Source organism: Candoia aspera, chromosome 1 (assembly GCF_035149785.1).
Source record: "Candoia aspera isolate rCanAsp1 chromosome 1, rCanAsp1.hap2, whole genome shotgun sequence".
Lineage (NCBI taxonomy): Eukaryota > Metazoa > Chordata > Lepidosauria > Squamata > Boidae > Candoia > Candoia aspera.
In genome coordinates, this window is record NC_086153.1 from 233,150,593 (window position 1) to 233,166,661 (window position 16,069).

The 16,069-nt window shown below is 37.8% G+C and overlaps 1 protein-coding gene across 1 annotated transcript in view; it reads left to right on the forward strand.

Annotated features, from left to right (window-relative positions):
• CD6 (CD6 molecule) overlaps positions 1–16,069 on the forward strand; it is a 38,863-nt gene that overhangs the window by 2,146 nt on the left and 20,648 nt on the right. Inside the window, exon 2 of the mRNA XM_063292889.1 lies at positions 15,977–16,042. Coding sequence (XP_063148959.1) covers positions 15,977–16,042 — 66 coding nt within the window. The remainder of the gene's footprint in view (positions 1–15,976; positions 16,043–16,069) is intronic.

The window sequence follows — 16,069 nt, forward strand, 5'->3', positions numbered from 1 at the left end:
TAAGGATAATAAGAGGGGAAATAAACAGAATTCTCACAAACAAAGCAGATTTTGGAGTCCTCCAAGAATCTGTATTAGGACTGGTGCTATTATCTGGAATAACATTAGATAGCTGGTACAGGGCCAGTCTTAAAATGTTGAATGAAGTTGCCTTCGGCCATTGATTTTCATGACCATGAAAATTGTTACTACGTGTGCATTTTTTTCCACCTGGTGAGGAAAAAGCACTTGGGGAGAAATCCTCCATTTGTTCACAGCAACGTATCTTGGACCAACCCTCAGTCTAAGTGTTAGTCATTGATTTGGGTGTTGTTTGCTTCCTTTGGAGACTGGTTGTGCTCCTAATACAAAGGAAGCCGTCCAGAGTGAAAGGTGTGATCTTGGCAGCACTGTGTTGTACCTTTCAGCTGTTCTTTTAAAAATCAGGTTGTGTACCTTGCACAAGAACCAGCTTTTCACCTCCTTCTGAACGCATTACTTGAAAAGGTATTTCCCAGATATACTTCTGTAGTGAGGAGAACTGCAATCAGTCTTTAATTTGCTTAGGCCTATGGGCAAGGCTTCTGTGTTTTTAAAAGTGCTGCTTCTTTTGTTAATGGCCAAAATAGAGGTTGATGTTTATTACCTTTTCCCCCTTGTATTGTACAGCTGATATCTTTTAAAAGTGAACTCCAACCAGCAAATGCAGGATCTGGATAACTGCTGTATTTTAGGAGTAAACGACATTTTTCACCCATTCACCCCCCACTTTTCAAACAAAAGCAAGCCCATCTTTTCCTTCCCGTTTATAAAATGGAGGAAATTGCCCATTGGCTCCAGCCATTGCTACTAATGGGGGAAGGGGAAATAATTCCAATCAGAGACTCGTGGTGCGTGCACAGAGTCCCAGTCTGGCACAGCCTCTCTCCCCATGTCAGCTTTAATTTTTGTAACTAGCTATGCAGTACAAAACTATGTATCACTTATAGTTTGGTCTTGCTGTACTTTATTTTACAGAAGGAGAATTTTTTTCTTAGTTAATCTGTTATGAGAGGTCAGTGCAGCTGATCACCTCAGCCCGCCATCCATGTATGCTTCACAACTGCTCTGTAATCCATCAGATCCATGTTAAGCTTCCATAGCAATTTGCTTAATAATCCAACCAACAGCATTTAAAACATTTATAATCAATATGCTTCAATTCTAGCAGAGTTAATGCTACCCATAGATTGTCTTCAGGGTCCATTCTGAACAGCTTGTTAAAAATTGACAGAAGATGAGTCAACCAACTGTGTTTTAGATCTGACCCATTTTGTAAACTTCAGATGCAAAAGGGTCTAAAGAACTTTGCAAGATTTATCTGGACTGAGGTCACACAAAAGATGGACAGAAAATATAAAGTTTTTAATTCTGCTGCCCTTAATATTTGTGCCCCTCTCTGCTGAGCATCTGAACAAACTGATCCTCTCTTTGAATCATCTCCTGTTTCTTTCAGATAAGGCTAAAGAGATACCGGGAAGGATTTTAACGATTATTTGTGCATTTGAATCTTGTTCATACAGCCACAGTGATAGTCATTTACTCTCTCTCATTGAAGCATTTTTTGCATGACAATAGATGATAGATAGACAGACAGACCGAGATAGACCATTGGGAGAAGTGATCAGGACCAAGACTATTCCTTACTTGGAGATGTGTTTTTCTGACATCAAAGATTACTTCTTCCCTTCACCCTGCAATGGGATTCAAATCCTGATGCACCCTTCCTCCCACACCCTCATATTGGTCATTTAATGCTTTTCGAAAAAAATGAGAAATCCAAAATGCATCCATGCATTCACATTTTGTTTAGTTTGGTCACCAATGAAAAGGTTCACAAATATGAAACAGCTCGTGCCAATGGCCAAATATGTACACCTTCCAAACTCTTATGAAAATCTGAATTCAGTTCTTCATAGCCAGCAGGGAATAAATCTTATCAGTTTGTCAGCTTATACAATTGAATTGAAGGCCATAGCAGGCACACATAAAGTTCCCACATGGAACAGATCATATTTAAATTCACTTTCCATATGTGCTGGCCCATTAGTGTGTTACTGTAAAATAATAATGAAAAATAGTTAGTGGAGGCCTGGAAGAATGTGCCACTGAGATGCTTGCAATACTCACAGTTGGTTAAATACCTGTGCTTGTGGAAAAGTGCTATGTTGCCATATTTCATTCCTTGCCATGTTCAGAAACGGGCACAATGGGCACTTGAACCTGGTGTCAGCTCTGGTAACACAGCCATGTCATCCACTGTGTCTTAGGGTGACTTTTTGACTTGGAGAACCCAGGACAGGTTGCATTAAACACCTAGTCCAAGATGTCACTGCAACTACCTGCCCTCCTGCCCTACCTGAAATGGTTATGGATTAATGATCTGACCAGCTCTCAGAAGCGAGTTTGGGTAAGCTGCTTCAGACTACAGATGAGGGATCATTTTTTTTTAAAGCTTCTGTCTGTAAAAATAGAACACCTCTCCCTCCCAAACTCTCTTCAAACAGAAGATAAGCCACACAGGAAGAAATCTGATTCTGAATAATCTGAACAATTATTCTGATTATTAATTTGTTTATTTGCTACATGGTGCTTGGAGCATTAGAAGATGGTCTCCATCCCATCTACAGACTGAAATAACACAAGATAAATACCTCCCCATTTTTCAGTCTCTATAACAAAGGAGTTGCATTGTTCTTCTATGGTTGGTGGGGATTTGTGGCTATTTACAGGTAGAAGCAAAAACAGTTCCTTAATATTTATTCCTTCTAAGTTTCCTGTTTTATATTTACAACTCACTTGATTGGTAAAGCTCTGCCATTTCATTATCAACTCAAGGTTATACTTGAGGTTTTGCAATTTCAGTATGTTGTATGGAAACCTCGTTCTTCTAAACCTTGAATGGAAAATTCCAGCTAGGAGGGCACATGAGAAAATATTGATGTTCCCAGAAATTGTGCCTTCTGGCTGATCTGTAGTGATCCAGTGAAAAGAGATTCTCAGGCCAGCTGAATAGTCTAGTGCTAAGAATTCATCATGAGAGGAGCAGCTTGCAAATCATTATAGTCAGCGTAAGGCCATGCTGGGTCAAGTCTCACTTTCTGGCTGCAACTCTTTTTTGGAGCACAAGACAGGTAAATGTTATGATTTGATCTAAATGTAATTGTACATCTGTCATAGTTGAGGCACGTGGGCATTGTTTATTGGAATAAGCCTTTGAAATGGGAACTAGAGTAATTAATTCAGACCATACAGTACGATACATCATAACAATTGCCCATCAGCATGGAATTTTTGTAAATTAAATTAAATTTATTTACGGTCCAAGACCAAACATCAGCACAGAAATGCTTAAGGGCTGTGGAGAATGAGTCTGATGAGTCTGCTCACTGATCAAAAACCTACTTTTATATGAGAAATAAAATTCATAGCAACAAGCTGTGAATGAAAGAAATCAACTAAGCTAAACTTAGTAGAGACAGAAAACAAGAGACAGAGGTATTTACTTAAAGCATGCTCAAACTTTGGAACACTGTGACCCATTAAAAAGTTATATATATTTGTGTGACAATCCCCCAAACTAATGATTTTATTGACTTTAGGGTAGGGCAAGAAATAAATATCCATTTATTTGTAATAATTAAGTTTTAATCTACATTTCAAATTGATTGAAAATACTGAACTTTATTAATGTGTACACTTCTATAGACACTCCAGGGGCTGTGGATGAAGTACTAAATGCCATGCCAGTGGAAGTGCCAAAGAACTTAACAAATACAAAAATATTTCCAAGCTAAGACAAACCCGTTGGGGGTTATTGTCGATCACCAATATCTCATAATAGTTAGTCATGTGATCAAAAGTGTCAATTTCCATACTCTACCGCAATGGGAGTTTTGTCCATTTCAATTGCATTAAAAATATCCAAACCACTAAATAAATAAATAAATAAATAAATAAATAAATAAATAAATAAATAAATAAATAAATAAATAAATAAATAAATAAATAAATAAGCAAGCAAGCAAGCAAGCAAGCAAGCAAGCAAGCAAGCAAGCAAGCAAGCAAGCAAGCAAGCAAGATAAATAAATAAATAAATAAATAAATAAATAAGCAAGCAAGCAAGCAAGCAAGCAAGCAAGCAAGCAAGCAAGCAAGCAAGCAAGCAAGCAAGCAAGCAAGCAAGCTGCCTGACTCCCAGCACATCCAGACAGATGACATTTCTTACAATGGAACCCAAAGCACGCCAACCCTGCCAAGTAAAACCAGCTGGGCAGATGTTATGGGAGACAGGCGGTCCCTCAAGTAACCAGGCCCTATGCCGTGTAGGGCTTTATAGATAGCGACCAGCACCTTGAATCACACCCAGAAGCAAACTGGCAACCAGTGCAGCTCGTGAAGCAGAGGTGTTACATGGGCATACTGAGGCATGCCCATCACTGCTCATGCCACTGCATTCTGGACCAATTCTACTTTGTTTAATGTAATTATAATTTAATTTTTAAATATAGTTACTAATTATTATTTTAATTTAACATTTAAAAATAATTTTGAATTTAAATTTAAAAAATAAACTTAACAATTTAATTATACTTTCACTAAAGCATATAACGAAAGCTTTCAAAGTATCTGACACACAGACAGCTTTTGATGGAAATATCGAAACATTTTGTAAAATAATTAGAGATACAAGTATAAAAAAGTTCATTTCAAAATAACATTCCGTGATGTAAATAATAATTTAAAGAATGCAGTTTGGCCACAGTCCATAAAAAAAGGAAGCAAGTGAAATCTGTTCGTAAGCTCAGCACTACTCAAATATCTGAGCTTGAGTACCATGATTTTTTAAGGATTTTTTTAAAAAAAAATTGATTCCCTTGAGAATTCACACATAGTTTGAGAATTCTTGGGTTAGCTTGAAATAAACCAAGGTTAACCGTAAGGCTTATTAGGCTACAATCTATTGGCAATGTGATTCATACGGAATACCAAGCCTGCAGACGACAGTCATGGAGACCACAATCTGTATTTGAAATAAGTTCCTTCTTTTGGCCTCAGCATAGTACTGGAGAAACAGAAACTGTTGCAATCGCATTAAGACTATTTTAATTATTAGATTTTTCAGTGCTTTGCATTTTAATCTACTAACCTTAATCATTTCCAGTCCTGTGTATTTGGATTCCTAACCTTCAGTTTGGAATCATTTATTATGGACAGATGGCCTTTCTATTAAACATAACAAAAAAAGGGGGGGAAAGCTTTGGGTCTTAATCAGACCCTAAATTTCTTAGTAGGGACTCTATAGACAAAAAGTCTGATTCACTTTTCGTTTGTGGAGTCTGATTCAGGTTGCAATATCCTGTTTTATGCTGCTGGTATTTGATCTATGGTAAAATTGTATTTCTCTGCAGAGTTGGCTTGCTTCTCTTATTGCTCTTGGCCGTGTTTTCCTGATTGCCCCCCAAGTATGTGGAATTCAGCTCCAAGAATTTCCCAGCCAGTAATGTATGGCATTGCTAAGGATTTAAAGAGCTGAAGTTCACATATATGGGTGAAGCTGCCATAGGTTATCAAAAATAGAAGAGAGAGGCCTCTATTCTGACCTAGGAAATATTTATACAGTTGTAAATTGCAAGAACTGAAAGCATTAGAATGACAAAGAGTTTTGTAGTTAGCTTTAAAGGCTTAATGTTTTATGGACCTGGGAAACTATTCTATGAGACATTATTTATACTATAATATCTTTGTTATTCATGAAGGTGTCACATCCAACTGTTTTGCTTTTACTGGACCAGACTAGCCTGTCCAAAAATCACATTATATTGATCTTATATGTGGCTTCTTGTAGTACCTCTCTGTTCACTGGAACTAACATGCCTTGACCTATTTAATACAGAAACAATTAGCGATATATCAAAACAATGGAATCAATTGAATGTTGATATTTTATTGCAGAAGGTTAATCCCACTCTTTAGCAAGAGGTTAAGCACAATTAACAACCGTGTGTGGTCCACCAAAGTTAAGTGCTATCCCAAGAATTCTCTCAGCTATACTGTCAATATGCCAACACATTATGGCAACAACAGTTGAATGTGCTTTGGCAGGCTGCACCAAGGTCTTCAAGCCATGCACTTGCATGACAACCTAGTTATTTCAGAGCAGAAAAGCCCATCTCACCAGGAAAAAGCGAATTCTTTGTTGCCTATTATGGAATCTAATGAAAAGTGGCATGTGTGTATATATCTCCTGCTATCTTAACTGACCTCATTTAGTGAGAGAATAATCGTGGGCAAATAATTATATTGTCATCTCCTAGGTTTCTGTTTGAAGAATGAATGGCCTCCAAGAATACAAAAGTCAGTCATCCATGCTCATAAAATCCTTGACATCTATACCATTGGAACAAACATAAGGGATGATTCTCAAAATTGTAAAAATCCCATTTCCCATGCAGTTTTCAGTTGCTGTAGTACAGCTAGGTAGCTGTAGGTTTGACAGTCTCATAGAAGCTCAGTCTTCTTTGTACCTTCTTCAATCTTAGCTTTACAACTGCTTCTATATTCTTAATTCATTAGAGCAGAAACAAAAACAAGCAAGCCAGTTTTTTCTATCTGTTTTTTAAAAAATACTTTGAGCATGTGCCATGCCGAATTTTGGACTGGTATCTCAGCACCATTGTGCTTAAAGAAATAAAGGCAAGCTGCTTGCTTCAGTTGCCCTGACGCTAAAAATCTTTAGTTGGAATGGAAAACACTGTTCAAAAGGTTATTTTTACATTTTTAATCATAAAAAAATAAAGAGCTGGGTTGTGGGCATAAGCAACTCTGCCAGATATCATTTTGGAGGTTATTTCATTAACAAGAATCAAATAATTAGGAGTAAATCTAAATCCTAAAACAAACTGTTCATTTGAAAATTATTACTTAATTGTGTTTCATGTCTGCCCAATGAGGTTTTCTTCAAGAAACCTTATGCTGTTTTTGTACATTAAGAGCTACAAAGCTTAAAAGAAATGTCATTTCATTTCAATCCATAGGGCTTCCTAAAGAATTTATTTACCTTTAATTGAGATTAATCTATTCTTAGTCAACATTCATGTGAGGACTTGAAGCAGTATAGTTTTCCAGTCTTAAGATTTTCAAAGATGTGCTGATTGTTTATTTATTTATTTTCTATACCACCTTTATTATTTTTATAAATAACTCAAGGTGGTGAACATACCAAATACTCCTTCGTCCTGTGCCAATTTCTTTATTTCACAACAAAACTCATACAAACAATTTTTTTTCCCCACCAGCAATCTATTCTGGAACCAAGTTAGAGAATGTAATTAATAATTCATTGCATTTCTGTAGAATACATTTTGATGTAATATAACAGTAACTGAGAAAATAAACTTCAGGACAACATTAATTTGAATTACAGCAGTGATTCCAGCCCAGGAATTTAACACATTTTCCTTCTTTACAAGCTATTTACAGTTATTAACAAGGGTCAAATTATTCACAAAAAATAAAACTATATAAAATATGCAATACTCTTATTCATGAGTATTCCAGGAGAATGGATTTCACGAGACATTAAAATATTGCTTAATTAGATTTGTGTGCTGAGATGAAAGATTTAATGTCAATAATGCAGACTTCTGCTAATCTACTTCCTATCTTGGCTGATGATAACTGCCAGGCGGTATCTCAGGGTATAGTCAAAAAAGTCAAGATGGCATGTGCATTACACATAAAAAACAGGTGCAGCTTGGATTGTACCATCCTGGCCATCATCTTGACTTTTTTTACTATAATTTTTTGACCCCTGAGGACACCCCTGAGTCCTGTGTAAATTTATGTAGATTAAGAGTGTTCTTGGAAAATCTGAGAGGCTTTTCAGTAACTTTATTGGACTAAGTCACACAACCAATTCTAAGATAACTTCTTCCAGATATTTCACTGAATCAGTGGAATGTGTTTAGTATCAGTATAAAATAAAATATATGTTGATGTTTAGTTTGTATTATTGGAAAACCTGGTTTATATATGCACTTAAAGTTTCTAGGCCAAGACAGAAAGATGATAGTTAAGTATTTTGGAATTAGTATACAATTCTAATTGTTGCTTGTTTGCTAGATTTGCAATTTGCCCTTTCCCACAAAATGATATTCAAGGGAATTAGCAGAGCATAAGCTGTGGCAAAGTATATTTTTGGCCTTTGGTGGTTGCTGTAGTCTGCATCTAAAATATGGTCAGGGCGGGATGAGGAAGTTGGCTAAGACAAAAATACAGCAACAATTAACCCCCCTTAAAATATTAATGAATTTCAGTTATTTTATTTATTTATTTCTCACATTTCTGCACCACCCATGTCACAAGTGACTCTGGGCGGTTTACAATTAGATTAAAATAACAAGAGATAAAAATCATAAAAACAAGTACAGCATAAAAATAAATATAGAAAATATAGAAAATATTTAAAATTTATATAAAATATAAATTCCTTGGGACCAAATCACGGCACCAGCCACCCCCATGATTGACTGTCCCCCCTCCCACCCTAAGCGAGGTGGCAAAGCCAGGTTTTCACTCCCTTTCGGAAGGCTGGGAGAATGGGGGCTTGCCTCACCTCTGGGCATAACATGTTCCACAGGGCGGGGGCCATGGCAGAGAAGGCCCTCCTCCTGGACCCTGCCAATTGACAATCTCTCACAGACAGGGTCCGTAGCATGCCGTCTCTGCATGACCGGGTGGGACAGTTCGATGCAATGGGGGTGAGGCAGTCCCTCAATTATATTGATTATATGGCATTAAGGTATATAACCAATATATTTCATAATTTCCTTCTATGATATTGCAAATTGTCTTTCAGCAGTCACCTTTGGAGGTACTCTACTGGCCTGGAAAGTCATTCTGCAGCCTCTTTCAGTCAGGTTTCAGGCCCGGTTATGGGATGGAAACCGCACTGGTCGCACTTATGGATGACCTCTGCAGCCTACACGTTGTGTAATTCCCTGGCTTCTAAAGACTGGGGAGCCTGTGGCCTTCCAATTAATGCTGGGCTATAAGGTGTCATTATTCCTGGCCATGCTGGATGGGCCTGGTGGGTATTGCAGTCTAGAAAGCCACAGATTTCCCAAATCTGGGATTAAATTTTCGCCTTGATCAGAGCAGGCTTTATCTAGGCAGGTATCCAGGCAAGCTAACTAACAGCAGCAATAGCTGGTGATTTGATACATGGATTACAGCATTACTTTGGTGGTTTATCCCAGCAGCAGATGGGTTCCACTGACTTTTTTATCGATTTATTTCTACATCTCAGATTTCTTTAAAAAAAACATGTCCTATAAATCACTCTTTAAAAAATTTTGAGGCATAAAAATTCAAAGATTCAGCAATATTTTCTGCATGTACAAATATACATTTTCTAAACTAATTTGGCAATCTGGTTCAATCTGGAGTTTAGATTTAGAAATCAGACCAACCTATTGAATTGCAAACTGAAAGCAAATAAATTATAACATTTGACTCAGATCACATCAGATCTGATTCTCATACCCTTACTAATGATTTCTGTCATGTTATGGTTGTATTCTATGAGCCTCATACAGTCACATTCTAATGTCCGGATGAAAATAGTGTTGCAGGCCTAGGAAGGCATCCATTTGCTACTAGGGAAGATGGACTGGGTTTGGTAATATCAAGTAATACCTATGGCTGGAGAAGGGAAAATGCCATTCCTCTGAAGCGGCTCAGAACCAAGGCTCTGCAAGAGATTCTTTAGTTCTGAGCACTCAGAGAAACATTGCTCCCATTTCTCCATAAAAAACCTGGACAGAAAGAGGACTGGAATGAAATGGCTGAGTTGACTTTGCAGAAACTGTGCTGTCCACTCACAAAGCTTTGGAGGAGATCTTTGTTTATTGCAGGGTTTCCCAAACTGTAAGGTGTACCTTCCTTGGGAAGGTGCAGACAAAGTCCAGGGAAGAACCTTTTAGCTGTACCTTATTACAATAAATCCACCTTTCCCAAAATACTAGTTTCAAGTGAGTAACATGGTGGTGGAGGAGGCACAAACTTTGCTTTTTTATTTTTTATGTCTTATTAAAAATAAAGTTTCATTGTATTGTTTTTTCATTGTTCATTTGTGTTCATTTTGGTGTTTGGATTTTTAAAGGAGGTGTGCACATTAAGTTTATACCAAAGGGAAGTGTGATGGTAAAAAGTTTAGGAACCCCTTTTTATGGGCTCTTTGCACTGTTCCAGAAGTGGCTCCAGCTTCACGCTACTTCTGAGCAATTACACTCTCATCCGTAGGTGGCAATGGAGCCAATTTATTTCAGCCTGAGCTATGGGAATATCTAGAACTGCAAATAGTGTGCATGGATTTTGAGTTATGTTGGAATGAGGTACAAAGGCTTCAAATATCTATGGATGTTCTGGTCGTATAAAAACAAAACAATACACAAAAATCCAAAGAAACAATATTTTCATTAAGCCAAAAGAAATTTACAAGAAGTTTTTTTAAAACATTAGTTGGCATAATAAAAGTTATCCCCTCTATGCATATTGGATTCTGGGTAGGGCTGGATCTGTGTGTGTGTGTGTGTGTGTGTGTTTACTTACTCCTGTATACAGCTTACAGTTTGGGAACTGACAGCATTACTGCTCCAAAAATACTGTTTTGATAGATAGGACTGCTAAATTTCTAAGTGGAGATTCCTCCCCTCTCCTCCTCCTCCTCCTTTCTTTTTTTACTTCTTTTTTTTTTCTCCTGCCACCTGAATTTTTCTCCCACTGGTGGAGGAAAGAAGAATCTGGTGAAGGAAAGAAGAATCAGGAAAGAAGAAAAATAACAAGGTTTTCCACTCATTCCTTCTCAGTGCAAATACAACATTAGCATAATGAACTGTAAAAACTGAGACAGCAGTAATTTCATTATGAACAGCAGGACTTTATTTATTTTAACAATGGTGTTTTCTATCTTTAAATCAAGCAATTGTTCTTTATATTAACCAAGCAGAAGGGAAGGGAAGGGAAGCGCATCCTAGATGGGCTGAAAGTTGGTTTGATAGGGCTTTTTCACCTTGAGATGCTTTCAGAGTTTCATCTAAGCCCTCTAACTTCCAAAGGCACAATCACGACTGAATCTTTTTCAGTTGAAGTTCTACACAATGGCTTACATTTTAAAGCATGACTAGGTAGGGAAGATCTATCCTTCTAATGCTGAATATTTTATAAAAATTAGAGTCACAGGGCTTGCAGGGCACACAACGTTACCTGGGCCAATGGCCACCTTTGGTCAACTCTTTTGGGATGCACTCCAAAAAATAATGGGCATAAGTGTGTATGCAGGACAAACAACTAGATACATGAATCTGATGCCACCTGCATTCCCATTTACTTAAAATTAAATATTTTAAGATAATTACTCTCCTGCCATCTATTTGTTTCCTTATGGGCATCCAGAGGGGGCAAAGAGGACCAATGATGAAATATGCATTACAAAATTGTGATGTAAATTCTGCCCTCTTTGTACCTGCATTGTGATCTTACGAGCTGCTATGTTAGGACAGAGTTTGTATCATGACATCACAACACATATTTTGCCATTTGGAAAAAAGCTCTGGTTTCACTAGGCCCACGATTTTCCGTTTCTATCGTATTGAAAGAAACAATATGGGAACAGCCTTTGGAAGTCTGGGATCCCACACAGGGCTTTTGAGTGGTGAAGTCTTTACCAGAGCTTGGAGAAAGTTCGCTGATGCTTCAAGGTGGAAAACTCTTGCCTATTTGTCTTTGTGCAATTGTAGCAGCGAGAAAACCTGGGCTATGCCATTGACGTGACAGTTTTATTATTTTTTAAAAAAAAAGAGTTCCATTTTTTCTTTTGTGTGCATTATTTTATATTGCTCTTGCTGTTTTCTAAATGATTGCTAAGTCCTGTGATGCACATCTTAAACATTTTGCTGATTTCTTTTCTAAGTTTATCAACTGCATAGACCAGTCGACACTCCTCTGGTTGTCCCTGGACTCTGACTCCAATGATTCCTGATCACTGGTGATGGTCCAGCAACATCTCAAGGGCTTTCCCTTTGGTAGCATAAATCCAAAGAAGGCAAATTCACAATGCTGCAACATTATTTGCCCCCAGAAAGCTACATGTGCATTACATGTCACATCTTCCTGGAGCCAAAGATTACTTAAAGCCTCTGTAGGAGGAGAGCCGTGTTAGTCTATGGTGGCAAAAATCAGGAGGAGTCTGGTAGTACTTTCTCCGACTAACAATTTTTATTAAAAGGCATAAGCTTTTATGAGCTGCAGTTTATGCCTTTTAATGAAATTTATTAGTTGGAAAAGGTGCTATCGGACTACTACTGAGTGGAGCCCTGCTGCATTTCCAGAGAAAATATTCTGTTTGAGTTTTTTCAAAGAGAAACACGTCCCCATCAGTCTAGGTTAAAAGAAATATGGCAAGGAGCAGATGCACATTCTCAAGAATGTGTGATAGTATTGACTGAGAAAGTGGCCATTGGCTTTCTCTTCTCCAGGACAACTTGTCGCTTAGTTGATTTTCCTGTCAAAGAAGTGTAGGATGGATTTACTTTCAAGAAAAAGATGGTGAGGTTTAGTAGGCTGTGTCTTAAGTTGGTGGGGTCCCTCACTGTTTTCTTTTTCCCAGGCTTTAAAATGCCTTTTAAAGGATGAAAGCCAACCACGTGAAAAATTAGATATGAAGCCTTTTTCATTTAGCAGTTTAATTAGTTTTTTATAAGTAACTGTTTGTTATTATAAGCTAAATTATTGTAAACTTATTAAAGGCAATATATAGTGTTTCTTTAATCTGAGAAAATTACTAAAAAAGGAAAGATTACAGAGAAACTGTTTAGTGTACTAAGGTAGTCATGTGCTTTAGATCAGTAAATGTTTAATTAGTTTCTAAATAACTGTTAATATAAGCTAAGTTATAATTGCAAGATTATTAAATACAACATATATGGTATTTTTAGGTCCAGAAAATGTAAAAGAAATGAAAGATTACAGAGAAACTGTAGTTAATGTACTAAGGTAGTGACTTACTTCAGATCAGTAAATTCAGTTTTTTTCCCTTCTGCATTATTTATGCAGTCCTAAAATGAAATGGGACGCGGTGGCGCTGCGGGTTAAACCGCTGAGCTGCCGATCGGAAGGTCGGCGGTTCGAAACCGCGCAGCGGGGCGAGCTCCCGTTGCTCGTCCCAGCTCCTGCACACCAAGCAGTTCGAAAACATGCAAATGTGAGTAGATTAATTGGTACCGCTTCGGCGGGAAGGTAACGGCATTCCGAGTCGTCATGCTGGCCACATGACCCGGAAGTGTCCCTAGGGACAACGCCGGCTCTAAGGCTTAGAAACGGAGATGAGCACCGCCCCCTAGAGTCGGACACGACTGGACTTTACGTCAAGGGAAACCTTTACCTTTACTAAAATGAAATGGAATGTTTTGCCAATGTTGAGAGCAAAGTTGTCCTTAGGTTTATATCCCATCTTTATTTTATACAAATCAAAAGGACATGTGTAATGTTCCTGTTATCTATTTTCCCCACAACAGCAACTCTGTGAGTGGGGTTGGGCCGAGCGAGAGTGACTGGGCCAAAGTCCTAGCAGACTACTCGGTCTCCTCTTCTGAGTGGGCTGGCCTGTTTCTATCTGGTTTTGTGATAGTCAGATTTGCTCTCACTTTTTACTGACAGCATCAGCACTAACTCTCACAAAATCCACTTTCCACAATGTGTGCTTATTTAAATACTCTGTTAAAATGCCATTCAGGTCATGTCAGTCCTTTAAATTAATTTCAGATCATGCATACACTTAATTTGGATTCAGATGCTAACACTGCAAAAAATTCAGAATGATCTCCCACTGAGACCTGCTTTGCTGATTAATCAAAAGCGATAGCATCTGAATAATAAGGGGGTTTTGGGTACAGGAAAACAGGATTTAAAACCTGCCATGATCTACCTGACATGAGTGGAAGAAAAAATTCTCCATCTGTTGCTCAAGGGCAGGCTTCCTTTTACGACTATTAGTAACCCCATTGCTCAAAAGCCTACCTTGGGATGAATTTCCTCCTGGGTCTTCTCCTGGAATGTAATGGAAATGTGGGAAGCCAGGGAGGCTGTAGATCACTAGGGAAATGAATTGCCCAGCGACAGATAGATATTCACATCAACCACATGGCCAACATGTAAGTGCAGAAGTACAAGAATACTTCAGTCGTGGGAACGTCTCCGAAGTTCTCTTCTCCTTTGAAAGAGATGTCTAAAGCAAATTCTCTTTCTTTACTGAGTAAGAATTGATAGGAAAAAATAGAGAAGAATGGCTTTGCAGAACACCCATTTGGATGGTGCATTTTCTAGAACTTTCGTATTGCGCAAGACCCATCCACCTTTCATTAGCTGATTTATCCATGGTGCCTGGAAATGATAAGCGTTCATCTAGTCAATATTTTAAGCAATTACAGTTTTTTTTTGGTGGAATGCCATTGATAATGGGCTGAATGAGACAGGAATATCAAATGGGCAGAAAATAACCAATATTCTCTAAAATTAATTTCATTAAGCTCTGTGTCATGCTCCCAGATCAAACGTTCCCAGAACATCTGATCCAAATTGCATGCGTGAATGGAATCAACATGTGTTGAGACTTGTGGGTCAGTAGAAGTGGTAGGGGGACCAGCCAGGAGTGTGAAAGCATCTTGTTTGGACTATCTCTGGTATCCAAGGTCAGCCGGCAGAGCCGTTGCAGACATCTGCACAGAACTGAATGGACTGGCACGAAAAGGGGGGCTGCATACCGAAGAAGGGGGAGGGAGTTGTGCTCATTGGGCTGTTTAACTTGGGGAAAGCGCAAGAATTTCTGTTCACAACTTTTTCCCTGCACTTCACACTACACGCCATTAAAGAGATTTCTACTTAATCACGTATGAATCGAATTTAATGGTAAGCTGAGTAGGCAGTCATCACACTCTGCTTGATACAGCTCTGATAATTTCATAGGTCTTATTTGGGCTCTGCTTGGAGTCATACATAAAGTCAGTTGATTTGGTCATTTTTAAAGAGATTACCCTGTGCGTCTTTTGCAGCAAAAGCAACCTAATGATGAACACATTTATTCTGGAGTAAGGTTGCAGGAATTAATGACTACTTAATCAAATGCAGTATTTAATTATTTAACACTGTCTCATAATAAATTGGAACTTCATTTTCAAAATAATCTCTGGGTCTAAGCAGCAGGCCAACTATGGTACCGGAATGAAGTACTCTTGTATGCTAATTTCAGTAGCCTTGGAATAAAAATCAGAGATGGGAAATATTTAAAATAAATATGAACTTTTACTGCTGTTTCATTTTTACAGCGAACAGTGATATTTTATGTAACTAGAACCAGAAGTAATTGGAACAGATTAAAATAATGTTTCTTGGGGAAAAAATGACAAGAAGTATCTACAAGTTGAACTGCTATAATTTATACATTATTATGTTGTTTTGTAGTTTAATATTTGTGGTTTTTTTTCCAGATTTATATTTGGAGTGAATAGTTCTTGTGAATCCATTAAAACATTTTCTCAGTGACATTACTGTTATCCTCTTACATTTTTGATGCCGATTGAATGCAAGAGGGATTGAAAGCTTCGATACATGTAAGACCAATTTGATCCATATTGAAGAGATAGTACCTGCTACTAGAAAGAGTCTCCAAAAATATTCCAACCATAAGATTGGGTTTTTCAAGAGTTTGTTACTCAAGACATATCACATATCAATTCTCAAGTTTGAGCAAGCCCTAAATTAGACACAGTGGCGTTCTTTCAGATTATTTATGGCTGTTCTATGGTTTCAGGTTAGGGATGGAAATGGTGTTTTTCTGTCGGGGTCTTGGATGAAAATTTCGGTGACGTTTCATTTTCAATCCTCTCTGTTTTAATTTCAGTCCAGCCCAAGCCAAATGAACATTCTGCTCTCAGAAATACCAGCAGCAGCATAACTGCAGAACCAGGTAAAAACATGGGAGGGAAAACTCTTG